At 39.4% G+C, this 26541-nt stretch overlaps 2 protein-coding genes across 3 annotated transcripts in view; one reads left to right on the top strand and one right to left on the bottom strand.

The window, feature by feature from the left end:
- Positions 1–10019: 10019 nt before the first annotated feature.
- On the bottom strand, positions 10020–20531 carry NOA1 (nitric oxide associated 1). The gene is made up of 7 exons (XM_036895205.2): positions 18948–20531; positions 17880–18044; positions 17198–17403; positions 14701–14832; positions 13617–13733; positions 10524–10644; positions 10020–10373 (listed from the first exon to the last, which is right to left on the bottom strand). The coding sequence occupies exons 1-7, from the start codon at positions 20086–20088 to the stop codon at positions 10162–10164; spliced, it is 2094 nt and encodes a 697-aa protein (XP_036751100.2). The 5' UTR covers positions 20089–20531; the 3' UTR covers positions 10020–10161.
- A 136-nt stretch (positions 20532–20667) lies between these two features.
- Positions 20668–26541, top strand: part of POLR2B (RNA polymerase II subunit B) — a 42638-nt gene continuing 36764 nt past the window's right edge. The window contains exons 1-3 of one of the 2 annotated variants that reach the window (XM_036895203.2): positions 20700–20824; positions 22850–22976; positions 23821–23893. In XM_036895203.2, coding sequence (XP_036751098.1) covers positions 23823–23893 — 71 coding nt within the window. In that variant the 5' untranslated portion in view covers positions 20700–20824; positions 22850–22976; positions 23821–23822. Of the gene's footprint in view, positions 20825–22849; positions 22977–23820; positions 23894–26541 lie in introns of both variants that reach the window. The other variant, XM_036895202.2, reaches the window with a different exon arrangement.

Consider the following 26541-nt stretch of genomic DNA (forward strand, 5'->3'; position numbering starts at 1 on the left):
ATCAGGAAAATGACTCCATTTACAATTGCATCAAAAAGAATAAAATACCTAGGAATAAACCTAACCAAGGAGGTTTGACCTATATCCTGAAAACTACAAGACGCTCATGAGAGAAATTAAAGAAGACACCAATAAAGGGAAATAGATACCATGCTCATGGATAGGAAGAATTAATATTGTCAAAATGACCATCCTGCCTAAAGCAACTTACACATTCAATGCAATCCCTATCAAAATTCCAACAGCATTCTTCAATGAAATAGAACAAATGGTTCTAAAATTGATATGGAACCACAAAAGACCCCAAATAGCCAAAGGAGAACTGAGAAGGGAGAATAAAGCTGGGGGGGGGATTATGCTCCCCAACTTCAAGCTCTACTACAAAGCCACGGTAATCAAAACAATTTGTTACTGGCACAAGAACAGACCTATAGATCAACAGAACAGAATAGAGAGCCCTGATATAAATCCAAACATATGGCAAATTAATAAATGATAAAGGAGCCATGGATATACAATGGGGAAACGACAGGCTCTTCAACAACTGGTGTTGGCAAAACTGGACAGCTACATGTAAGAGAATGAAACTGGATCATTGTCTAACCCCACACACAAAAGTAAACTCGAAATGGATCAAAGACCTGAAGGTAAGTCATGAAACCATAAAACTTAGAAAAAAAAGAGGTATAAATCTCTTGAACATAAGCTTCAGCCATTTTTTTCTGGATATGTCTCCTCAGGCAAGGGATACAAAATAAAAAATGAGCAAGTGGGACTACATCAAACTAAAAAGTTTCTGTACAGCAAGGGATACCATCAACAAAACAAAAAGGCAACCTACAGTATGGGAGAGTATATTCATAAATGATTTATGTAATATGGGATTAACATCCAAAATATATAAAGAACTCATATGCCATAACAAACACACCCCAATTAAAAAATGGGCAGAGGACTTGAACAGACATTTTTCCAAAGAAAAAATACAATGGCCAACAGGAACATGAAAAGATGCTCCACATCGCCACTAATATTCAGGGAAATGCAAATCAAAACCACAATGAGATAATCACCTCATACCAGTCAGAATGGCCATTGTCCAAAAGATAAAAAATAACAAGTGTTGGTGTAGGTGTGGAGAAAAGGGAACCCTCCTACACCTAACGGGAATATAAGTTGGTGCAGCTACAATGGGAAGCAGTATGGAGGTTCCTCTAAAACTTAAAATAGAAATATCATTGAACCCAGTAATTCCACCTCTTGGAATTTACCTAAAGAAAACAAAATGTGTGATTCTGTAAGATATATGCACCCCTATGTTTATCGCTGCATTATTTATAATAGCCAAGATATGGAAGTAACCAAAGTGCTCATCAATAGATGGATAAAGAATATGTGGCACATACATACTATGGACTATTATTCAGCCATAAGGAAGAAAGAAATCCTGCCATTTACAACAATGTGAATGGACTTACATGGTATTATGCTAAGTGAAATAAGCCAGGCAGAGAAAGGCAAAGAACATATGATTTCACTTGTGGAATCTAAAAACAAAACATAACAAAATGAAAAAAATAACAGTAGACTTAGACACTGAAAAATGACTAATGGTTACCACAGGGATGGGTGGTTGGGTGGATGGGAAGGGAGAAGAGGATAAAGGGGCATGAAAATTCTCAATCATAGTATAAGTTGGTCATGGGATTGGAAGTGTAGCATGGAGAATATAAGCAATGGTTCTGTAACATCTTTCTATGTTGACAGATAGTAACAGCACTAGTTGGGGTGAGGATTTAATAATGTGTTTAACTGTTGAATCACTGCATTGTATACTAGGAACCAATTTAATATTATATATCAACTATAGTTCAATTTAAAAAATTTTGGTACATAATTAAAGACAAAAAATTCCTAAAAGAAGTATGATAAAATAAAAATTCCACAACCTCTCCCTCTCTTCTTTCCTCAAATAGCTACTATGATATGTGACTCCTGAGGTAAATTTAAATTAGCATCAAATTTCTTATTTGATAGATTTACAGTGGGTTCTCTTTATATAGGTCATTAGAACAGATATCATACTACATTTTCTCAAGGTGATCAACATGCTAAAACCTGGTGGATAAAAATCTGTCACTAACTCTTTGCAGCCCTTCCAATCAGCTTGAATTGGTTGCCATTTCAACTTGCGTTGAATGTAGTGACACTGTGACTTCTGAGCTTTTACATCCAGAGGCCATCTAGTTTCTATTCTCAACTCTCTTTCTGAACACCTTGTGAACAAGCCTGAAGTAGCCTGGTTGAGGATGAGACCCTAGATAGAGAGAATGACCCTTGGAAAAAGGCACAGGTTTCCCAGATGTTCACCCCAGCTGAAACTCCTAACACAGTGAGGTCTGTAAATGCATTTTCCCATAGGGCAAAAGAGTCATTGAGCTGAGCCTAGATGAGATGAAACACTAAAGATTGGGAGCCAGTAAGTGCTTGTTCGAAGTTACGAAGTTTTGGGGTGGTTTGTTACTTTGCAATGTATGGGGATGCAAACCTAATTATGCCCTCCATCTAGTTAGTAAAAAGAAGCATTTCCAAATAACAAATGAGCAACTATACCTAAAAGTGACCTAACCCATGCTGAATTTAGGGAGCTAGTGGGTAAATGGAACTGTTAAGCACCATTTTCCTTATTTGAACAGTCTCATCCAAGTGCCCATGCTGAAAATTTTCAACACATTTCTCAGAATTAGCTTTACATAATAGCTTTATTCGTATAGTGAAAAAGATACTTTGCTTAGTGTTTCAATAAAAGACATCTTTATCTGGCATTTTAGAGGAAAGTAGTCCCTGTTTCTCTAATTTTCCTTTCTGTTGAGTATTTAACCAAAAAGTTTGAAGTCAAAGAGGAAAAAGATAAATCTGTTTAGGCTAGATATTAAATGCTGAGAAAAAGAGGAGATAATAGGAGGCTTTTAATTGGGCAACCAAGATTCCCTACAGTGAAAGTAAAACATAAAAAGGACAGTACACAGGATTAGTGCTGTACAAGTAGAAAAGGCAAGGCCAGTTAAACAAGTTCAGGGCCAAATTAATTTGTTTTTTTAAGCTATTTTATTTGTGAATAAATAGAACCATCAGTTCTTCTAATTTTGTCATTAGTAGGGTGAGGATTAAAATTCCCAGTTGTTTTCCATGATAGTTTGGTGGTGTCATTCTTTGGATGTTTGCATTTCAAATTTCCTGTATATCTTACTATTTTCTTAATCAGAATTGTGGGTTAGGATTGCCACTCATGCTGTGATCTGTCCGTGGTACTTGGCACAGCCCTTTTAGTGCTGTGAGAAGATCTTCAGCTAGCCTTGAAAGCACAGTGGATTTGAAGCTATCTGAAATGTAAGACAGCACAGATATACTGGGACACTTGTTCAAGTCTGGGCAGCTGTGCTCAGTGAAACAGCAAGGATATGGCACATCTCACACACCCCTAGCTCTGAGAACCATTCTCAGGGTGGAGTTGTAGATGGTAGGATTCAAAGGAAGCTGATCAGAGAATTAAGTGTCAGTTACACAGAATTCTCAGGGAAGTTGTGTCGTCACCTTTGGAGTTCTTCAAAGTAGGTTACCTTTCTTTTCTGAAGCAACATGTTTCTCTCCTATGGTTGAGAAGTTCTTGCCTTTAGACTTCTGATAGGTTCTAGTATATAGAGGAAGTATAGTGCAGGGGTTAAAAACCTGGGTGCTGATGGGAACGTTGTATATCCTGACTATGGTGGTCATTAAATGAACCTATACATATTTGAAAAATCCATAAAACTGTACATTGAAAGTTTCAGGGAAATAAGTCAGTTTTACTGTATAATTAAACCAATCCACATAGGTACTGGGGCTAGACTGCTTGGGTATCTTACGGATCCATCACTCAGTTATGTGAACCTGGGAAAGTTACTTGTGCTTTAGTTTTCTCATCTGTAAATGCAGGTAATAATAGTACCTCCTGCATGGAGTTGTAAGGGCTCAATTACCATATGTTAAGCAGTTAAAATAGTGCCTGGCTTATTGTGCATGCTGTATAAGAGCTAGCTTCTACTATGACAAATGTAAAGCAATAAAAAAATATTGGGTTGTCATATGATCATAGCAAACAGTTTGAAATACATCTACCATGAAATAGTTTGAAATACAACTACCGGGAAGCCCTGCCTTTAGGCAGGAAAGGAAGAAACCCCAGTTTAAATGTAAGTAAGCAAATTTAAGTCTGCTCTGTTGCTATTTTTCAGGGAAGGCAAAAACCAACCAATCAAACAAACAAAAAAATCCCTCCATTCTCCTAGTTCATTCGTCATGCATTGAATGCCGGCTTTTTTCCAGGGACGTACTGAAAAGTTAGAAAGGATCTTGGGGGTCTTACACTTCCAAAATCACCTGCTGATATGTTCTCCAGCACATGTGCATCTTTTTCTTTTTTTCTTTCTTCTTCTTTGTGTGTGTGTGTGGCCTCAGATTTACCATTTACCACAGCTACTAGCCAGAGGTACTGCCATTATTTGTAGTTAAGCATCATATCTATTGCATCTAACAGTGAGAATATTAAGACCAAAGAAATTCTTCCACTAAGTTGATTACCCAGAAGGTATATTCTAAGAATTGCTTGGGTAGGGAAAGGAAACTTTAAAAAAAAAGGAACCTGGGGGTGCAAGCCATGGATGTTTTAAAGATGCTCTAGACATATTTAGGAATATTCAGAACATGAAACTATTATACTAAAGAAGAGAATAATGATGTTCTTTGACATGAAAGTGTGAGGTGTCGCTCCAGTACAATGTTAAAGTATGAATCTTGAACCATTCCTTTCCCATTACGGGGCATTAATTGGGCAGATAACATGACAGAGAGACATTAAGAGCAGGCAGAGGTGTGATCTATTCAATTCCCATGAGTCTGAAGTCTTGTTTTTAATGTTTAAGCATTACTCTTTGACAGATGAGAGAAAACAATCCCCTTGGGAGGAGGAAAGCAGCCAAGAGAAAATGGAATGGTCTGAGAAAGAATGGAAATGATTCTGTTGCTCCATGAGACAGAGCCAAGTGGGAGGGACTCCAGGATAAATGATCCAAGGCTGTCTACGAAACAGCTCACCTCAGCTTGAGTGTTGGGTGCCTATTCAGTAGAGCAGTAAAAACTCTGCCATGGCTGGCACAGCTGGAGCTCCAAGTCAGTCCTCTGCAGGAAACTAGCCTTGATCTCCATTTTGCAAGAAATGTCTGATCAAGAGATATGGAATACAAGATTGCATCTCTACTTCTCTTGGGCTCTCATGGGAAGTGAGTGTGACAAGTAACATAAACAAATCTAGACCAAGGAACTACTCAGTAAAGCCCTAATGATTGTAAGACTTGCCATTTATGGTGATTTAAAATACAAAATGTGCTGAACTTCACTCTGTCTCAGTAACTTTGAAGAAAATGCTGTTTAAAGAGGGAGAAAAGAGAAGGTATAACTTTAAAAAATAAAACCGAGTTTAATGTCACACAGAAGGCAAAAAGCCCTTTGATGGCATATATTTTACTTCTTTTAGGGGCCATGAATTCAAAGGAGGTGAGATGCTGAACCTCATAAAGCTGCAAGCCAGGTAAATGATCTAGTATAAATTCACTTTATTGTTTTCTAGCCACTCAAAACAACCTTTGTTCTGAGGAATTGAGAGGCCTGTCTTGAGACATTGCCATTAATGTCTCCTTTACAGGTTCGTACATGCTGCCATGGTGTAAATGATTACTGATTCAAGGGAGTTTTCATACTTACGTTAATGGATTAAAAAGTATCAGCAAACTGACTAAAGTTCAGAAACCAATACAGTAACAGACGTTCTTAAAGCAAAATCCACTGTGGAGCAGTTAAATAGACCAGCAGTGATCCTGGGCTGCATTTGGTCATCAGAGTATGCAGTAAATTAATACCACATCCTAGCAGAAGTCCCCGACTGTCTAGGCATGGAGCATCCTTTTTGTCCAAGGTATTGTGACTGCTCTTTCCTACCTTGTTTTTGTTTTTTATTGAGGTATCATTGATATACAATTTTATGAAGGTTTCACATGAGCAACATTGTGGTTATTAAATTCACCCATATTATCAAATCCACCCCCCAACACTGCATTGCAATTGCAAGTCACTCTCCATCAACGTAGTTAAGATGCTATAGAGTCACTACTTGTCTTCTTTGTGCTATACTGCCTTCCCCCGACCCCTCTACATTATGTGTGCTAATCATAATTCCCCTTAATCCCTTTTCCCCTCCCTCACCTCCCCCATCCCTTTGGTAACCTCTAGTCCCTTCTTGGAGTCTGTGAGTCTGCTGCTGTTTTGTTTCTTCAGTTTTACTTTGTTGTTATACTCCATAAATGAGTGAAATAATTTGGTACTTGTCTTTCTCTGCCTGGCTTATTTCACTGAGCATAATACCCTCTAGCTCCATCCATTTTGTTGCAAATGGTAGGATTTGTTTTCTTCTTATGGCTGAATAATATTCTATTATGTATATGTATCACATCTTTAGTTTGATGTAGCCCATTCATCTACTGATAGACAATTGGGTTGTTTCCATATCTTGGCTATTGTAAATAGTGCTGTGATAAACACAGGGGTGCCCATGTCTTTTTGAATCAGGGAACTTGTTTTCTTTGTGTAAATTCCTAGGAGTGGAATTCCTGGGTCAAATGGCATTTCTATTTCTAGTTTCTTGAAGAACCTCCATATTGCTTTCCACAATGGTTGAAGTAAATTAATTCCCAGCAGTATAGGAGGGTTCCTCTTTCTCCTTATCCTCATCAGCATTTGTTGTTCCTTTTCTTTTCAGTGTTGGCCAGCCTAACTGGTGTGAGGTGCTATCTTATTGTGGTTTTAATTTGCATTTCCCTGATGATTAGCAATGTAGAGCATCTTTTCATGTGCCTGTTGGCCATCTAAATTTCTTCTTTGGAGGAGTGTCTGTTCAGATCCTCCACCCATTTTTTAATGGGTCATTTGCCATTTGGGTCTTGAGGTGTGTGAGCTCTTTACGTATTTTGTATGTTAACCCCTCATTGGATAAGTCATTTACAAATATATTCTGCCATACTGTAGGATGCCTTTTTGTTCTGCTGATGGTGTCCTTTGCTGTACAGAAGCTTTTTAGTTTGGTGTAGTCCCACTTGTTCATTTTTGCTTTTGTTTCCCTTCCCTGAGGAGATGTGTTCAGAAAAAAGTTGCTCGTGTTTATATTCAAGAGATTTTTGCCTATGTTTTCTTCTAAGAGTTTTATGGTTTCAGGTGTTTGATCCATTTCGAGTTTACTTTTGTGGATGGAGTTAAACAGTAATCCAGTTCCATTTTCTTAGAAGTTGCTGTCCAGTTTTTCCAACACCAGATGCTGAAGAGGCTGTCTTTTCCCCATTGCATGTTCATGTCTTCCTTATCATTTGTTAATTGAACATGAATATGTGGGTCTGTATCTGGGCTCTCTATTCTGTTCCATCAATCCATGGGTCTGTTCTTGTGCCAGTACCAAATTGTGATTACTGTAGCTTTGTAGTAGAACGTGAAGTCAGAGAGCGTAATCCTCTCAGCTTTGTTCCTTTCTTTCAGAATTGCTTTGGCTATTCAGGGTCTTTTGTGGTTCCATATGAATTTTAGGATTATTTCCTCTAGTTTGTTGAAAAATGCCATTGGTATTTTGATAGGGATTGCACTGAATCTATAAATTGCTTTGGGCAGGATGGCCATTTTGACAATATTAATTCTTCCTCTCCATGTGCATGGGATAGATTTCCATTTTTTGGTGTCTTTAATTCTCTCATGAGTGTCTTATACTTTTCAGAGTATGGGTCTTTCACCTCCTGGGTTAGGCTTATTTGTAGGTAATTTTATTCTTTTTGATGGAATTGTAAATGAAATTGTTTTTCTGATTTCCTTCTGCTAATTTGTTGTTAGTATATAGGAATGCAACATGAATCTCTGTATTAATTTTGTATCCTGCAACTTTGCTGAATTTAGTTCTAGTAGTTTTTTTGGTGGATTCTTTAGGAAATTCATTGAATTTTAGATGTAAAAGAGAACTGAAATTATAAATTACGAACATTTAACTGAATCTTTGCTAGTCGTGCCTAAAATCCTAGAGAGCAGAAAAGGGAGATAATGTTCTGCTATTGAAAATATATGTTCAGACCCTTTTGCCTCCTGCTTCCTTGTCCCAGAGAGTGTTTTCATGCTTGGGGAACCAGAATGCTTTCATGTGCCACTGAGACAAGCCCCAAGCTCTGAGAACAGAAGCTCCTTTATTTGGGACCTTGTCCTATGTATCTCTTCATCTTGCTATTAACTTGTATCCTTTATTAAACTGGTAAATGTAAGAAGAAAAAAATACATATTCAGAAGTTATCAGTTTTTAGGTTCTGTATTTCTCCAGAAGTGCCAAGTTTACCATATTTTCTTTTCATTCTATCTCAAGATTAAGACCTAAGCTCCAAAATTGGGTGAGTAGATACAATGGCCACAATTTTAACTTGTTGAATTAATGGTATTTCATTCTCTGCAGTATAAAAAACTAGAAATTGACTCTCAATCAATTTTCCTAATTTGGGAAGCTGCCGCCCTCTAGAGGGAGGGTTTGGAAACGTCAGGGGTAGTGTACTGTTGCCATAGGGATGGGACAGGGAGTGCTGCTCCTGACATTGAGTACCTGGGGATGAGGGATGCCTGACATACAGAAATGAACTCTTACGCATCAAAGCTACCTTCCCCAGGATGCGAACAGTACTGACTTTGAAATGTGATGAAAGAGAACTGTTAAGTTTTTACAAGTTGCATGTTGAAATAATAACCATTTATTCCAAGATAGTGAGAAGGGAGCTAAACAATGGGTACACATTGACAGAGAACATGAGTTTGTCTGTTAAGAAGTTTATGCTAAATGTGGGTCTATAGAAAGTTCATGGATCTGACTGCATTTCAGGCTGGCTTATCCTACTGGCATTTATCTCAGCATTGGGATATGGGACTTGGCCTTACCAGCTGTTCACTGAATGTAGCTATAGTACTCAACTAGGAGTAACAAAAGGTAGACTTTTGATTGATGTAGTGTTATATTGTGTACAGGCAAATCTTAATAAAATGGTTAAAGTGCTCTGACAGTTGCAGAATACTTTGGGTGCCAGAAAGATAAAACTAGAATCTTTTTTTAATCAAAGATTTGCAGGTAATTTTAGAGTATGTTAGGTAAACTTTGTTTACCAGTGTCTATTCTCCCTTAATAAAAATCTGAAATGGTCGTCATTTCCCCTTACATCTCCTAGCTTCCTTGTGGGTGGGTGTGACTATGTAACTCTTAGCCAAGTGACAGTGTGAAATGAGGTATACAACATCCAGCTTTCCCTCCTTTTTTAGGAAGCTGTGTGCTCTTTACTCTCTTCTCCTCTTCCCACATGCTGCTAAAGGATGACAACTTGAGCAACCACCTTAGACCTAGAGATGAAGCCAAGGAGTTTTCCACCATTTCAATCCTTGGATGACTATATGGAACAGAGAGCCCCTACTCACTTCTATTCTATTTAAGCCAAAATGGCAGAAAATTCTGCCATTTTCCCATATGCCAACTGCATAGTTGCTTTCTCAGTTAGACTCTAAATAAGAAATGACATCTGGTCTCAATAAAAAAAACAGTAGTGGGAGAAACTTGAATATAGCAGAACTCCTTTTTAGGTATATTTGGGTTATGGATACATACATATGTACACCCTATAAAAAATTACTTGTTTTTATAAACACAGTATGTTACAAATAGGCACAGTTCTGAGTAGTTTAAAAAGGGTCAGAGCAGGGGGATTTTATTATAGATGTATTTAATACAATTCAGTATATGTAGTTATGTTCATTTCTATTACTATTTGTAGTTTTGTGGCTTCTCCGAAGTTCTCTTGGACGAGCCCCCAAAGATGACGCTGGGGTTCTTGTTCACGAAGCCAAAGAATGAGCTTCACAAACACTCAGGGTAGGAGAGCAAGGAACAGGCTTTTATTTAGAAGTAAAGTGAAAGGACAGAGCTCCTGGCTCACGCCAGGAGGGGACAAGAGAGTCCCGGTAGTTATTAGTTGTGTTCAATATATTTAATATTCACCCTGACCAAGCTCAATTTCATGTATTTATCTGCTTTTTCTTCTTCTGCAGGTTGTACACGAGGGAAGGAGGCTTCTTGGTTTTATAGGCCACACTTCTCTTGATGCGCTTTCCTTTGATGTTAACAATATGTGGCAGGAGAGGGGGCCGGACTGTTAGAACTGTTCCTTGAGGTGTGTAGCCTCGGAGATGCAGTCTGTCCTTAAACTGAGGCGTTACTGCAACCCAACCTATGCAGGCATGTGACAAAACAAAAAGTGGTGTTGGCAACCATTTAGTAAAAAACACCAAAGCTCAAGATGTAGCATCAAAAGAGGCTACATTTCTATAAAAATATACTACTTTATTCATCTTTTAAACAGTGCTTGGTGTAAAATTACCTGCAGAGGAAAACTTGATGTCAGCCACTGCTTCAGATTCCCTAAGTCCTTCTTCTAATGTAATTTCTTCAGCAACAAGAGGAGGAAATTCTGCCATTCGTTCTTCTCCACCCATTGGAACCTTCCATTGAGATAAAATGAAGATGTTTGGAACTTCAAACTGTATTTCCCATGATTCTAATATTAAGTAAAGCACTGGTACAGGGATCAAGAATAAAATTCTTTCAAGTATTGAACAATTGAAAAAACATCTGAAATCACTCTTAGGCCAAATGATAAGCATGGGAGATCTGTGATAAGGTGAAGCCTTCAGACCCAGTGCCAAGGGGCCATATGTGGGCATGCATTTTGGTAGTAACCTCCTAATAGCGGAATCTTACTTTATTAGTTTACAGTTTCGACAGCCCTCCATAAAGCTTTACACAGAGTAATGCTGGGCAATTAAGGCAACATCCTTCCAAATACCTTCATTCTTACAGGCCTGGCAGGCCATAAAGATTAATCTCTGCTTCATTACAAGTCAAGGGTACATGTATAATGGGTGAAGTTCAGTTTCTATGTTTACAGATGTTTCCATGAATTGGAAGTAACCAGATAATAATTTATCTATTTATTAACAGATCTGCATTTAGCACTAGGGACACAAAGATAGATATTACAATATAGTCTCTTCTCCTGAGGATATCAAAAGGTAAAAATAACATGTAAACAAATTACAAGGTAAGAAATGTTATGAGAGGCATCTATTGAGAACTATCATTGTGGAGGAAGAAGTAATAAATGTTTTCTCAAGGAAAACATTAATGAAGAAATTTTTTGAGAACTAGGTTGAAGTTATTACTCAGTGGAAAAGTATTCTGGGTTAGCATCACATACTGATACAAAAACTGGAAAAAGGATGATGAGTACAGGGAACTATAGTTTAACTATTCAGAGTATGTTATGTGTGTGTGTGGTGTGTGTATTACTGATAAGACTATCGGTTTAGACTTCTCAGGGATGTGGACAATTAGCAAGAAAGGGAATTAATAGCAGGAAAGAGAACCAATATAAAAATTAAAAAAAAAAAAGACCACGACTTGCTCTGCATTTTGGAAAAGGTGCAGCAGAGCAGGGCTTTCGGCATACGCAATAACGAGGCTGCACTCAGTGACTGTGAGGGGTGTGAGGGGGCAGGACTGATGGACCGGGGCAGCAAGAAAACCAGGAGGCAAGAATGAGTCTCAGAGCAGCCCGGGAAACTGTATACCTTACACTGGGAGGGAAGACTGGGATTGCAGCTGGGGAAAGTATCAGTGGTGTCCATTCTGAAATACACAGATGCACAGGGTAGAGCAACACAGAACTCATCTGTAAGAGAGCTTTCTTAGAGAAAGTAAGGACATTGTCTTTCTTTTAAGTCTCAAGCTATATTTCAACATATGTATATATATGTATATATATATATATTTTTTTTTATTGAAGTAGCATCGATATACAATCATGTTGGTTTCAAATGTACAACACAGTGCTTTAACAGTTACCCACATTATTAAACCCTCACCCCCAACTAGTGTGGTTACTATCTGTTAACATAGGAAGACGTTACAGAATCTGGCTATACTCTCCATGCTGTACTTCTATCCCCGACCATGTTATATTATGATAGAAAATTTTGTGTATTAAAAAAAAATTTGAAGACAAATGTTGAAAAAAAAAGGTGAACAAGTATAACAAGAGAACTAAAGTTTTTCAGTGTAGAAAAATCAACAGATCCTATATTGCTGATTGCCTTTATATGCTCACCCATCCTGCAAATCATACAAATCTCTGGAATAGGACCCTTAGTGCAGTTATTTCGATGGAGTTTTCATTTCAGTCTGGCTTTCTCAGGAAATTCAGTGAGAAAGCATTTATTTCTCAAGTCAGATTTGTTTTTATCCTTTGAAGGGCAGGGCTTTATTCTGTGGTTTATTTTCAGCTTGCATGAGCATTGATTCACGCTCAGTCACTTCTGCACTGGGCATGCCTGCTGGTCTTGCTGTAGGTGTTTCCACAGTATCATCACAGACACGTACACAGCAGCTACAACAGTGCCCGAACTCAACCTTCTCCACCTTGTGATGGGGTACAACATCGAGAAGGAAAGGCAACTCGCCTAAGGTCACACACTTTGTTAACTGGTGTGGTGAAGCGAGCAGGCATTTGAACCCAGTCTGTCTTCAATGATCTTAACCATGACAGAATATACACTAGCCAACAGTGTGCATAGCATGTCTTGTTAAAGTCCTGATTCAGTCTTTGGTGAACTTAGTAAGAACAATTTCAGTGGCAGTCTATGCCAAACAGGGAGTGCAGAAGATGGGGCATGAGGAGCAGGAGCAAGCTTAACTGTAAAAAGAAGGAATGAGAGGACACTGGGTTTTGTTTTGTTTTTTAGAGATGACAGAACTTTTAACATACTTATAAGCTGAAGGAAGGAGCTCACAGAAAAGAAGAGGAGGGATAATCTGTAAGTGTGTGGGATTAAGAACCTGGGAGGAGAGCTTTTCCACCTAGACCAGGCTTCTCAACTTCAGCACTACTGTCACTTTGGACCAGATCCTTCTCTGTTGTGAGGGGCTGTCCTGTACATGTACAACATCCCCTGGCTGCCCCCACCCCACTAATGCCAATTGTAAGTGCACCAGTTGTGAGAATACCTGTAACTTGTCTTCACTCAGCATTATCCAATACAACCTTCTGCAATGATATGACTGGGGGCAGCTGGAAAGTAGCTAGTGCATCTGAAGAACTAAATTTTCTATTTTATTTAATTTTAAATAACTTATTTAAATTTAAATAGCCGCAGGTGGCTATTGTATTGGACAGTATAGACTATAGAGAAAACACAGGTCTGTAGCTATTCTAGGATAAGTTCAAACCAACATCCCTTTTCTTATAGAGCCCATTTCACTTTACAGCCAAGATCCTCAAGGGGGACAAGGTGAGGGGAGAGCTAGCTGATGGTACAGCAAAGACGGTTCTGTCCCATAAAGGCTTCCTTAGCAGGCCATGGGACTGTCATGGTGTATGGGAACCTAACTATGCAATCATCAAAGCATGCTGCCTCACCTTGAGTAATATGTGACCCGCATGCTTCTGATACACAGTGTCTGCCTTGTCCAAGGAAGTAATGTGCACAGGAAGGAAGTTGGAAGCCACAACTGTAAACCAAGCTGACTGATTTCCCTTAAGAAAGGAAGAAAGAAGTTATTTCACACAATGAAAAACTTGCAAAACCTGCACATTACAAGGCACAATAAATAACCAAAATGAAAAATAAACCAAGCTGTTCATAAGTAACAGTGTCGCAGCTGTACTCAAACTACATTAATGCCTAAAAAAAGGTGCACAATATGGCAGAAGGAGTGCACATCAGCAGTTTACAGAAAACTGATTCCTTCTGTAGGCTGATGCCATTTTTAAAAGTAGTAATACTTCTATTGCTAGAAAGAAAAGGAAATACTGTCTGGTTTAAATGTCTCTGTGTAAAGTTAGGTTTAAAATATTAACATTCTGTGGGCTTTAGTGAAGTATGTAAGGGATTTAAGTGTGTAAAGCTCCATTTCCAACAAATTCTGACCCAACACCAAAGCCAGGAGATGTGCTATAGCAATGCCCAGCAAGTGTCAGCAGACACATGCAGTGTTAGGCTGGTGGACCATCCATTCATTTTCCTTTCTTCTCCCTCTGGCGAAATGGGGATCAGTGATATACCCTAAAACCCCCAGAATGGTGCTATATAAATGAATACCAAACAAAAATGTATATATATAGAAGTATTCATACCACGGGATACAAAGGAGTATGGAATTTATTTTATTAATATTAACTCTGTGCCCAAAGGTTTGGACTATGATTTCCGTGTCAAACAATTACCACAGGACGGGGAGAGCCCCTTTTCTTCATGCCAAGTGGTATCAGGTACTCAACATCATATTGAAGATACAGCTTTTAAGACCTACTATTTTTCCATTTGTTTTTCCCAAGTTTTTATTGTGGACATTTTCAAACATTAAAAAATAAAATACTTCATTAACCTCCCCATACTATCATGATCTAGTTATCAATATTTTGCCAATCTTGTTCATATACCTGCTTCCTTAAAGTAAATCCCAATACTGTTATTTTTTAGTGGTATACAGATGTTCCTTACCTGTAGAAAGTCTATGCGGCCTATGGCACCCAAAAATAGAACCATTCCTGGTTTAAGCACAAAAGTTCTTGGAACAATGGAATGTGTTGGCAAAACAATATTTACTTCTTTTTCTGTGAGAAGATTTAAAATCTGTAAAGCAGAGAGCATATTTTTTTAAGAATTACTTTTATTGAAGATACACTGTGATTTACTTGTAAGATAAAAGATATTCCAGACTTCACAATAAATCAAAGTATATCAGAAGTTGCTGCACATAAAACTTACATATTCTATCTAAATGAATGAATTTATGGATGGCTCTACTCTTTTCACAACTTAATCTCGAGTAATGGCAAAATAGGTTTACAGGAGTGTAAGACTTTCTTACATCAGCAGCACCCTCTAAATGTCAAAATTGGTGTGAACTGAAAACACTGGTGATTTAAGCCCAAGATAGATAGTATGTTCTCTCCATCAAGGCTTCTCGGGAGCAGTGGTTTTCAGCTAAAGGTAAGGCAGTATGTTACCTAAGGTCCTGGGGGCAAGTGTGCACGCATTCAATGCAAACTGGTCACTTCATTCCAGAAGCAAGTAAAGGAGCTTTAAAAACCCTTTTCTAACTTCCAGTCTTCAGTTTCCTTATTTCCCCCAAATGCTCAGCAAAAAATGAGAGAAAGTTATGAATCCTCTGGTTTCTAAGGATGAAGTATTCCTAAATAAACTAGAGAAAACAGGAAAGGAGAGTCAGGAAGTGCAAGATTCTGGTACAAATTTAAGGAATTAAAACATGATTAAAAAACAAAAACAGAGAATGTAAAAAACTATATAAGAAACTTTTGTGAAGTTAAGAAAAATAATAAGGAAATACAAAATATGTGACCCTTAAAGATGTTCACAAGAAAACACTTAGGAAGGGGGCTGCAAGTAGTTTTCCTCAACATTTGTTTTGATAAAGCATATTGAAAGCCATCTGGCATAAAGAAACCTTTTAAACCCTTTAAGCAGAGACCCTAATCCTTCCATTTCACAACAGAGATCCTTGGTTCAGTTTGAGAAACTGTGGTTTAAGGCATCTAATAAATATGTCAATAAAGTGACACAAAAGCAAACTGAGAGAACTTTTATATCTAAAAACTCGAGGGTCTCACTCTGTTGGCTAGTGTATTTAGTAAATTCTTGCTTTTCTGCCTATTTGACAAGAGGATATACATGACTACAGTAACTGCTATCCCTGAGCTGAGTCTAAAAGGGAAGATGGAGTTGGTGAAGATGAATTGATGAAACATCATTAGAGAGCAGTCCAATTACTCTGGTTATGGACTGCTAAGGAAGAAAAGACTGCCACAAGCATTTCTAAAGATATATATGATTCTATGACATGGGACACCAAATAGAATATGATTCTGAGAATGACACTGTTAAATGATCTTGATGAGGCAAAGGAAGGAGAAGTACCCAAGAAACCAGTGTTGTTTCACAGGAATATAGAGTAATTAGGTGAATTAGAAACTGGTAGGTAACCAGACTCAAAGGAAGCTAACGAATCTGCTGTAAGGGTGTGTCCTAGATGCACACTTAAGTCAATCAATGACTTGGATGATGTTCAAAACTGCAAATGAATAAAGACTGAGATTTAACAAGTATGTAAGATACAGGCTGAGTTTAATAAGATACAATCAAAATTGTCCAGGAGATCCTGCAATTAGATTAAAAAGATATATAGAGGCAAGGTAGGTAGAATTAATTCTATTCTGAATTATGCTCATCTGAGCACACTTTATGTGAAATTAAGTTCTTAAGTGTCATACTTTAAGAACAAAAACAAATTAGAAAACATTCTGAAAACGGGCCTGGGTTGAAACAGCCTCTCAGAACAGCTACAGATAATGAAGACAAATAATCTGGATTATGTCAGTACAGTAAGTGTTCAATGTTTGTTGGATGAACTAATGAAAGAAAGAAAGGGTAGAGTGAGGAAGAGAAAGGATATTTTAAAGGCTGGCAAAAGAAACAGACATTACATTTGGTCCATATAACTTTGGGTAACAACAGGTATCAGTTTCAGGGAGACTGCTCAGCTCAACACAAAAGAGTAGGTCAAAGACCAACTGGGTTCCCTTGGGATGTGAGGTGATACATCTTCAGCTGATGGTGAGTCACTCCGTACTTCAGTTCAAGCTGGATGCCCTCTTGATGGATGTGTTATAGAGGGAATTCAAGCATGGAATAGGTGGCTGGACTGCAGTGATACAATTTTTTTTCAACCTCAAAATCTAGGATGAGGAGAATGTCTCTCGAATGAAGAGAACAACCACAATCATACAAGGTTATCAGCAGCGAAGCCTACCAAACAACACAGAACTTGATGGCGTAGAGATTCATCCCTGAAGCACTTTTATGAATGAATCAGAACTGAGTTTAGAATGAAAGGATACCTCCTTTTCTGTGTTCTGCCAATTAAGATAGTACTCACGTAACTGAAAGTTCATGTTTCTAAAAGACATCGAAAACATACACAATTTTCTTTTTTAATTCCGGGGGTGTCATAAAACCAGTGGGCATCTTTCATATCCTGTGTGGTCAATTCTACTCGTTTGGTGGATTTATCTGCAAGCATAACAGGTTCATTTCCAACATCAAAGGCAAGTGAATCAGCATCAAACTCAAAGGCAGCTTCATCCTTCTGTTCTTCTGAATATAAGAACGTTCTTCCAACTCTTCCTAGAACAAGTTATACTGAAGTTATCAGTCACTTCTTTAAAAAGTTACTAAGACTACCTGGTGTATGGAAGTGAGACTACAATGCTACCTTTGCTTTTTTTCAAAGGCAGTGGGAGTCAGAAGTAAGGAAAAGGGGACAATCTAATTTATAGCTGCTGCATGGAATTGACAACCTGTACTGGTCTGCAAGGAGTGGGGCTGAACCTTAATGAAAATATTTCTACTGCTGACAATGGCTAGGTGGACAGTTACTGGATGTTTACTGGATTTCTCCAAGTATCTACTATATTCATTTTTTCAGCACAGTGAACTCTGGGTTTCCAAACATAACCTTGCCCTTGCCTCAAAAGGGCCTTTGTGTTCCAGAATGAGGAAGGCAGTCTTCATAAAAACTAGCTAGTCTCATCTGTATTTCAGGTCATTCGACAAAGAATTTCAGTATAGACCCAATAAGTTTTCCAAAAGAAGACACTTACCTACTACATAACCATGCTTTTTCAAGCAATTAAGTTGACTTTGTTCTTGCTGACTTAGATCTTCTTCAACTTTAGTTGCATCTTTTTTAAGCCTTTTTTGCCTTTCAAACATTCTGTAAGGAGTTGGGTTGCAAATAGGAAACTTCAAAAGGTTTAATGTAGTACCTGAAATACCAAAGAATAAATATATTTTTATAAACATTGTAGAAGAAAAGGGAATATGAGGAAGAAATCTATTTTTGAGGAGCTACACTGTCTTGGGTACTGTAATTTATTTCACTTAACATTCATGACAACCCTCTACAAAATTACTCTTATTTCACAGATGAGGAAATAGCCTCAGAGACTGGCTTACAGGCTGAACCAAGACTTGAATCCCACATGTGCAGGCCTGATTTCTTTCCATGTTCAGCAGCCTACCACCCATTATAGAAGCATTTCTGTGTATTCTTCAACCAAAGTCCAGGACAGAGAAAACAGCTTGTCCAACAAAAATTAAACACTGGTTTCGAAGGAACAAATGAGTCAGTTTTGCCAGCTGTTAAATACAAACGGTTACAGTAGGACCCATTTTGCAATTACAGAAATTTCTTAAAGCCACAAAGTTGACATTTCTTTTCAACAAGCTTAGTAAACCATTCAAATGTTAAATTTGTACAGTATACTGATCTCATGAGTAACCTCGAGATACGAAAAGTAAGATTGAGGGATGGAGGGATTATTAGAAAGTACAAGGATTTTTTGGCGAAACATACAAAGAAATAAAGCTCGGGAAATTTCCAAGAGAGCAGGAACTTTACTTTCCCCCCTGGTTAGTCTACAGTACCTAGAAAAGTTACTAGAACACCTAAGTGCTCCATAATTATTGCTGTTAGAAAATTACAACAACATATACTAAACCTCCAATAACTAAGCTGACACAGAAGAGAGGTGTGGTCTCAGTAGGGCGAGAAATTTTAAAGGGAAGGCTCCAGACAGCTCCTCATGGACTTTAAGGCTATACTGGGTGCCTATACTTCCAGCTTCTCAGAAAACCAAGTGGAGGGCAGGGGTGCCTCTAAGGCTCACCAGGCCAAGGAGAGATGGTGGCTCGGTCAATGGCCTCAGCGCCCTGGGCAATGCAATAATCGGACTCCAGGAGCGTGTTGAAGAGCGTGGACTTGCCAGCGTTGGTGGCGCCAATTAGGTAGACGTCGCCGCGGTAGCGCCAGGAGCGCTGAAGCGTGGAGATTAGCTCTTCGACTCCATAGCCAGTCTTGGCGCTGATGAGGCGCACGTCCCTGAGCACTGTGCGGGAACTGGCCGAAGGATTCCAATTCTCCTCCCCGCTCCCGCCTGGCTGCTGGGGCACTCGGCCGCCACGGGGCGGCAGGAGCCCGGCACGGGCACAATCGTTCCACAGCCGCTCGCAGAGCCGCTGCCGGTATCCGGGAGCGTCCTGGGGCAACAGGTCCACCTTGTTCCCCAGCACGATCAGCTGCTGGGGGCCCACCAGGGCGGGCAGGTCGGGCAGCAGCGCGTCGGGCAGATCCAGCAGGTCCACCATGTAAAGCACCATGGCGAGCCCAGGCCTCCGCAGTGCAGTGCTCACCAGCTCCAGGTATTGCTCCTGGGTCACCCGCAGGCGCAAGGCGCGCCGGTGGTGCACCAGCAGCCAGCAGCGCTGGCACACGGTCCGCGCCAGGCCGCCGTCTGCCTGCGCCGCCGCGCTGAGGAACTTCTCGCTGGGCAGGTAGCCGGGCACGCCGGGGTCCTGGCAGTGCAGCTCTGCCCCGCAGCCCGAGCAGGTAAGGCCGCTGGGCGGCACCGTTGGGTCTGGGTGCCCCACGACCGGGTGCTCCCGGCGGCCGGCCCGGAGGCCCTGCTGCCGTCGCTCCTCCCGCTGCTGCTGCTGGTGTCTCTCCTCTTCCTCCTGCCGCTGCTCCAGCTCCCGCAGCTGCTCTTCCAGGGTGGATGCGGGCTCCGGCGCGGGCTCCGGCACGTACTCGGGGAACATAAACCGTTCCTCCAGGTCAGCCCTTCCTTGGAAACCTCCGGCTGCCGTCGGGCCATAAGAAGGTCCACGACCCAGGTCCGACGGGTGCTGGGAGGCGGCGGCTGTGCATCTCCTCTCGGGGAGCGGTTCCAGGAGGCCCCGGCGCGCTGCGGTGGGAACCGATGGCCGAAGGAAGGGCCCTATCAGCCTCCGGGCTAGGCGTACAGGTAGCATGGGCAACAGCCCTGGACGGAGGGGCGGAACGACGCACGTGCACGCTCACGGAGGCCCAAGGCAAGCGCTGAACCCGAAGCGAAGGCCAGGGACTACCTCGAAGCGGTCATTTGTCAGCCGCGGCACTTCGGCTCCTCCTCCCTCGTCTAGTCCCGAGAGTTATCGCGATGAAGGCTCCGGCACTTAAAGCCCGGAGGCCCTAGACTGAGATGGGTGGGCAGAAGTAGCTGCGTCTTCTTGCAGGCGTCTTCTATGCGTCACCGCTGGCACAACTCGTTTTTAATAAATTACAGTTTTAAAAGCTTCGTGTTTTGTGGTCTTTAGAAGGGGAAAAATAAGAACAGGATTCACGGCCACAATTAAAATCTTGTATTAATAAATCTTCTCCGCTTGTGCTTTCAGGTGCAACACTACAAAAAGTTTCATTGGCTGTATCCGAACCTCAAATAAGAGCGATCGCCCCAACAGCCACCAGTGGCGGCGGGCCACAATTTGCGCGTGCTCAATTAGAGTGTACGGATGACGTAGCCAGCCCTTTGCGCAGGCGCAGATCTTACAGTGGCTTCTTTGTGGGTGACGTTTGGTGTGAGACGCAGAGTATTCTGGGAACGCGCCAGAGACGGAAATTGTTTCGGGTCGCGCTGCGAGTGCGGGTGGTACTACGTGCCTTTATCTGTGTGATTTCAAGAGTTCGGGGCTCAGGGATCGTTTTCCAATATGTACGACGCGGACGAGGGTAGGTGACCACTCAGAACACTCCGTGCGACGGTGTAAAGAGGGAAACGCAGGGAGCTGGACGAGTTGAGGATTTGCGGCCTTCCCGTAGCCCGCCGCGCAGGTGTCCCCAGTGGTGGACCCCACACTCCCCAGGGCGGGGACGGAGCCGCGATGGAGAGAGGTGGAGGGTGCGAGCTGTATAATATAAAATTTCCCGTCATGGGGACTTGTGCTTTCCACTGTCCGCACCTGCATAAAACTGATACCTCCTTCCCTTACTGAAAGAGTTCAGAACCGTAAGGCAAATTGCGTTGTTTTGATTTTGAAGCAGAGGGCTCCTTTTTTTAATTTTCCTTAAGGCCAGAGTTAGTGGATTTATTTAGTTGAAGTTTTGAGCGTCATCCTGTGCCAGGCATAGTGCTCGGCTCTGGAAATATACCGAGGACACGGGGAATAGTGTGTGTGTTGGGGGTGTTCTGCATGGCATTCCTTCATTGCTTACACGTCTAAATTGTAAAAGATGACCTTTAAATTTGCTTTTCTCACAAGGTGACACAGTTCTCAGATGGTATGTATTCTACTGAACAGGGCCAATGTATCTTTTTTTTTTTTACATAGAGAATTTTTAGTGACGTCTAGTGTATTTTCATTATTATTTTAAGATCTCACCCTTCCGTTCTCCACAGCTACTATTTCAAACATTATTGTCTTCTAGTTTCCAATTAACGTGGCCACCCCTCACATTTCTCTCTATTCCCTCTGCTATTTCATGGAGAAAGTAGATGCAAAAGTTTCAACTGTACTGTTTAAACTTCTCTGTCTTGTTTATATCTTGAGTCCAAAAATTTGTTAGCGTCATTACATTCCCTTTTCTTAACTCCTATCTCAGAAAAATTTGAAGTTTTTTTAGTTTAATTTTCTGAGTAGGTAATATATTCTCATGGCTTGCAAGCTAGAAATATAAAAGTTTTAAAGTGTAAGTCTCAATCTCAACCATATGTCCAGGGTGAACCCCCTCCACAGTAGGTAACTACTATTCTTAGATTCTTATCCCTCCAGGAGTGGTTGATGTATATTCAAGTAAATACAAATCAGATTCTGTTTTCCTCCCTTTTCCAAACAAAAAGAAACATTCATACTTTACTGCACTTTCATTTTTTGCCATATATATACATATATATAAAACATTACTTTGTTTTTTTCTGAATTAACTTTATCTTGTCTATCGCCACAGTAGGTGATAATTTCCCTGAGAATGTAGCCATCTTTTATCTTACTGAAGGTGGTGTCTCCAATGCCTGGGACATAGTAAACGCATTCAATTAATATTTGATGAATGGATGGATGAATAAATGAGTCTCCTTTCATGGATTAATTTACCTTCATCTAACAGTGGTGTTCCCTAATGTCCCACCTTACTCTTCCTTTTCTGTGTAAATTCTCCATAGTCTACCAATCACTTGTTAATGATTTTCAACTCTTTGTTATTTAGGCCCCTTATTGAAGCTTCATAATTATATCCAGTTGCCTGCTGCAGGTATTTAAAGGGGTACATGATCTGCAAGTATACCTAAAACTGACAAAATCACTTCCTTTTCTCACCTTACTTCTTTTATGTGGTTGTGATATTAACCTGTAATCTGTCATCAAAGCTAGAAATCTCTAAGATAATTTAGGTATTTGTTTTTCTTTCTCCCCATCATGTGTAGGGATCAGTAATTGCAGTCCATTCAAGAGGTATTTATTAAATAGTTTATTTTGGATATGTATCAAATTTTGAATCCAAAGCTCTTAAGTTTTACAGACTATAGGTCAGAATATAAAAATGAAAATCCAGTAAATTTGTTTTTTTACATAAGTTGAGACTAATATTAGAGGACTAGTACACACTGATTTTTCAGATATTCAGATTGCCCTATTCAAATTACTTTTGTTGCATAACTACTCCTAAGTTTGGGTGCTTAAACAATATATTCATGGATTTGATGGGTCAGGAATTTGGATAGAGCATAGTAGGACTGATGTGTCTCCTTCATTTTGTCAGTGGTTCAGCTGGAAAGACTCAGAGGCTGGGTGTTGACAACTGGGGGCTGGATGATTTGGAGTGCTTATTCACATGTTTGCTCCTAGCCTAGGAGGATTCAAGGACTAGGGTTGCTGATGGAGCATCTGTAAGTGGCCTCTCCACATGGTTTGGGTTTTCACACAGCACACCAGCTTTAGAGTAGCAGGACTTCTTAATGGCAGCTTAGGTCCAGAAACAAGTGTATCAGCAAACAAGGTGGAACTATATTACCTTTCCTGATCTAGCTTCTGAAGTCATGTAGTGACATTTCAGCCGCATTCTCTTAGTTATGGGAGAGTCAAAAACCCACCCAGATTCAAGGAGAAGGAATATAAGGAAGGAAACGTAGACCCTTATATCCTCATGGTAGTAGTGTCAAGATCCCATTATAAAAGAGTATGTGAAATGGAAGATACGGTTGTGGTCACCTTTGGAAAATATGGCATCATACCTGTACATGGATAAAATGTTGGTATAATAGACCACTTTACCTTAAGGTATTGCCCAATTTCTGGCATCCTTTTTTGACTCCACTCCCTTGCTTTAGTCTCTGATTCTAGTTTCTGAGGAGCTTATTGATGAGAGGATTATGAGATTGTTCCTAGTGATCATTATAGTTAGCTATTAATGAGAATTACACGGGCTTTCTGGAGAAGATGGGAAACTTGCAGATTCACTTAACTTACACTGAACCTTTGTCCTGAGGCCTCTCTGTATATTGGGAGAATACCTATGTGACATAGACCTATGTGTGCATAGGTGTATATACATATATATATATTATTTCTTTGCAATTCAATTAATGTAATTGAAATTTTAGAAAAGTGGGATAAAACGATTGCTATGATTTAGCAGAGAGTAAATATGTTTGTTACTTTGAATCACAGGGGCGAGATGTTACCTAGTAGCATTTTGTTTCAGGTAAGTACAATATATATATTTTTTGGCAGATATGCAATATGATGAGGATGATGATGAAATCACCCCAGATTTGTGGCAGGAAGCTTGCTGGATTGTAATCAGGTAATTTTTTAGATGAACTGAATAAGGTTTAAAAAGCACAATAACTTATAGTGGGATTTCCTGCTTATTCTGTATTTGAAAAGTAGATGCTGTATATGAATATGCTACATCAGAGCTGGTTTCTCTTTTTTTCTTATTTACATATTTAACTTAACTTTTTAACTGTTTAGGACTTACGTAAGAGTTACATGAAGAATCCATGTATATACTTCACCCAGATTCCCCAAATGTTAACCTTATACAAATTTTCTTTGTCTTTTTCTCTTTACATATTTTTTTCTGAAACATTTGAGAGTTAAGTTGCAGACATAAGAACATTCCTTTTACATAATAGTAAGTCATTAAAATCAGGAAATTAATATTAATACAGTAATCTTATTTAATCTGCAAACCTTACTCAAATTTTTCCAGTTGTCCCGCTAATGTTGTTTATAGCAAAATAAAAAAAATTTTTCTGATCCTGGATCCTACGTAGGCTAACACATTTCATTTCCTTTTTATGACTTACTGTCTTGTCTCCTGTCATTTAGAACAGTTCCACGGTTGTCTTTTATTTTTTTTTGACTTTGACGTTTTTGAAGAATACAGGTCAGTTACTTTTTTTTTTAAATTAAGGTATCATTGGTATACAGTCTTAGGAGGGTTTCAGATGAGCAACATTGTGGTTTCAACATTCACCCATGTTCTCAAGTTCCCCCCCAGATACCCCATTTTAGTCACTGGCCATCAGCATAGTAAGATGCTGTAGAGTCACTACTTGTCTTCTCTATGCTGTAACTGCCTTCCCCGTGACCCCCGCTACATTATGTGTGCTAATTGTAGTGCTTCTTAATCCTCTTCTTCCTCCTTACCTCAGCTCCTCCATCTCCTTTGGTAGCTGCTAGTCCCTTCTTGGAGTCTGTGAGTCTGCTGCTGTTTTGTTCCTTCAGTTTTGCTCTGTTGTTATACTCCACAAATGAGGGAAATCATTTGGTACTTGTCTTTCTCCACCTGGCTTATTTCACTGAGCATGATACCCTCTAGCTCCATCCATGTTGTTGCAAATGGTAGGATTTGTTTTCTTCTTATGGCTGGATAATATTCCATTGTGTATATGTACCACATCTTTATCCATTCATCTACTAATGGACACTTAGGTTGTTTCCATATCTTGGCTATTGTAAACAGTGCTGCGATAAACATAGGGGTGCATATGTCTTTTTGAGTCTGAGAACTTGTATTCTTTGGGTAAATTCCTAGGAGTGGAATTCCTGGGTCAAATGGTATTTCTATTTTTAGTTTTTTGAGGAACCTCCATATTGCTTTCCACAATGGTTGAACTAATTTGCATTGCCACCAACAGTGTAGGAGGGTTCTCCTTTCTCTGCATTCTCATCAGCATTTGTTCCTTGTCTTTTTAATGTTGGCCATCCTAACTGGTGTGAAGTGATATCTCATTGTGGTTGTAATTTGCATTTCCCTGATAATTAGCAATGTGGAGCATTTTTTCATAGGCCTGTTTGGCCATCTGCATTTCTTCTTTGGAGAAGTGTCTGTTCAGATCCTCTGCCCATTTTTTAATTGGGTTATTTGTTTTTTTGGGTGTTGAGGCATGTGAGCTCTTTATATATTTTGGATTTTAACCCCTTAATGGATAAGTTGTTTACAAATATATTCTCCCATATTGTAGGATCAGGCCGGTTGCTTTTTATATGCCTCTTAATTTGAGTTTGTGTGATGTGACTCATAATTAGATTCAGATGATTATTTTTGGCAGCAGTGGTGTTCTGTTTCAGTGCTTTATATCAGGATGCACGTGGTGCCTATGTAGTCCATTGTACTAGTGATGTTCATTTGATTCCTTGGTTTTCTCATTATTTTAAATGGGTTAAGTTATAGTAGGTTGTATTTCAACCCCAATTCCCATCCAAATTTAAGTGTAATTAAATTAATAAATTAATAAATTAATAGAACTCAGTAAGAAGCCTTACCTGTAAGAAAAGTAACTTTTAAGTAATAAAGTAGCATTCTACTATGTTAGGATATAATATGCTGCAATTCTCTCTTATAAAACTGACAGTTGCTTTGTGTATAGTAACATGACGCCTCTTCGGGCCTTTCATCACTGAGATGCACAGCCTCTTGGTTGACACTCTTCCTTTTCAAAGAACACAGGCTGCTTCTGACATTCTACCAGTTGTATCTGGAATATAACTGGACCTTTCTTGAACACAGTTTTGTTAAAAATGTATTGAGTTTTTGGGATATACGTATATACTTTTCCTATTAAACTATGGATTATAAAAACTGTATAGAGACAGTATCTTCAGGTCTTATACATTATGCTTCTTAGACATTATACTTCAAATGATATTTGAGTATTAGTAAGCATTTTATGAGGAAAAAATAATTGGATAGAGATATTCTGTTTGGCATGCCATCTCCATCTAGAAAGAAAGATCATACCATCTACCATCTTCAGGAAGAAAGAGTATTTTGATTTTAGACAAAAAAATAATTATTTTCAACATGTTATAGATTGATCATGGATAAAAATACTTTATTGTGAACATCACTGTATTTAACATTTGTTATAATATAAAGTGATCTTCACATTTTAATTGACTATAGGTGCTTTGGCTATTGTGAGATGATGTTTTTTCACTTTT

The sequence above is a fragment of the Manis pentadactyla genome, chromosome 5, assembly GCF_030020395.1.
Source record: "Manis pentadactyla isolate mManPen7 chromosome 5, mManPen7.hap1, whole genome shotgun sequence".
In the NCBI taxonomy this organism is placed as follows: Eukaryota; Metazoa; Chordata; class Mammalia; order Pholidota; family Manidae; genus Manis; species Manis pentadactyla.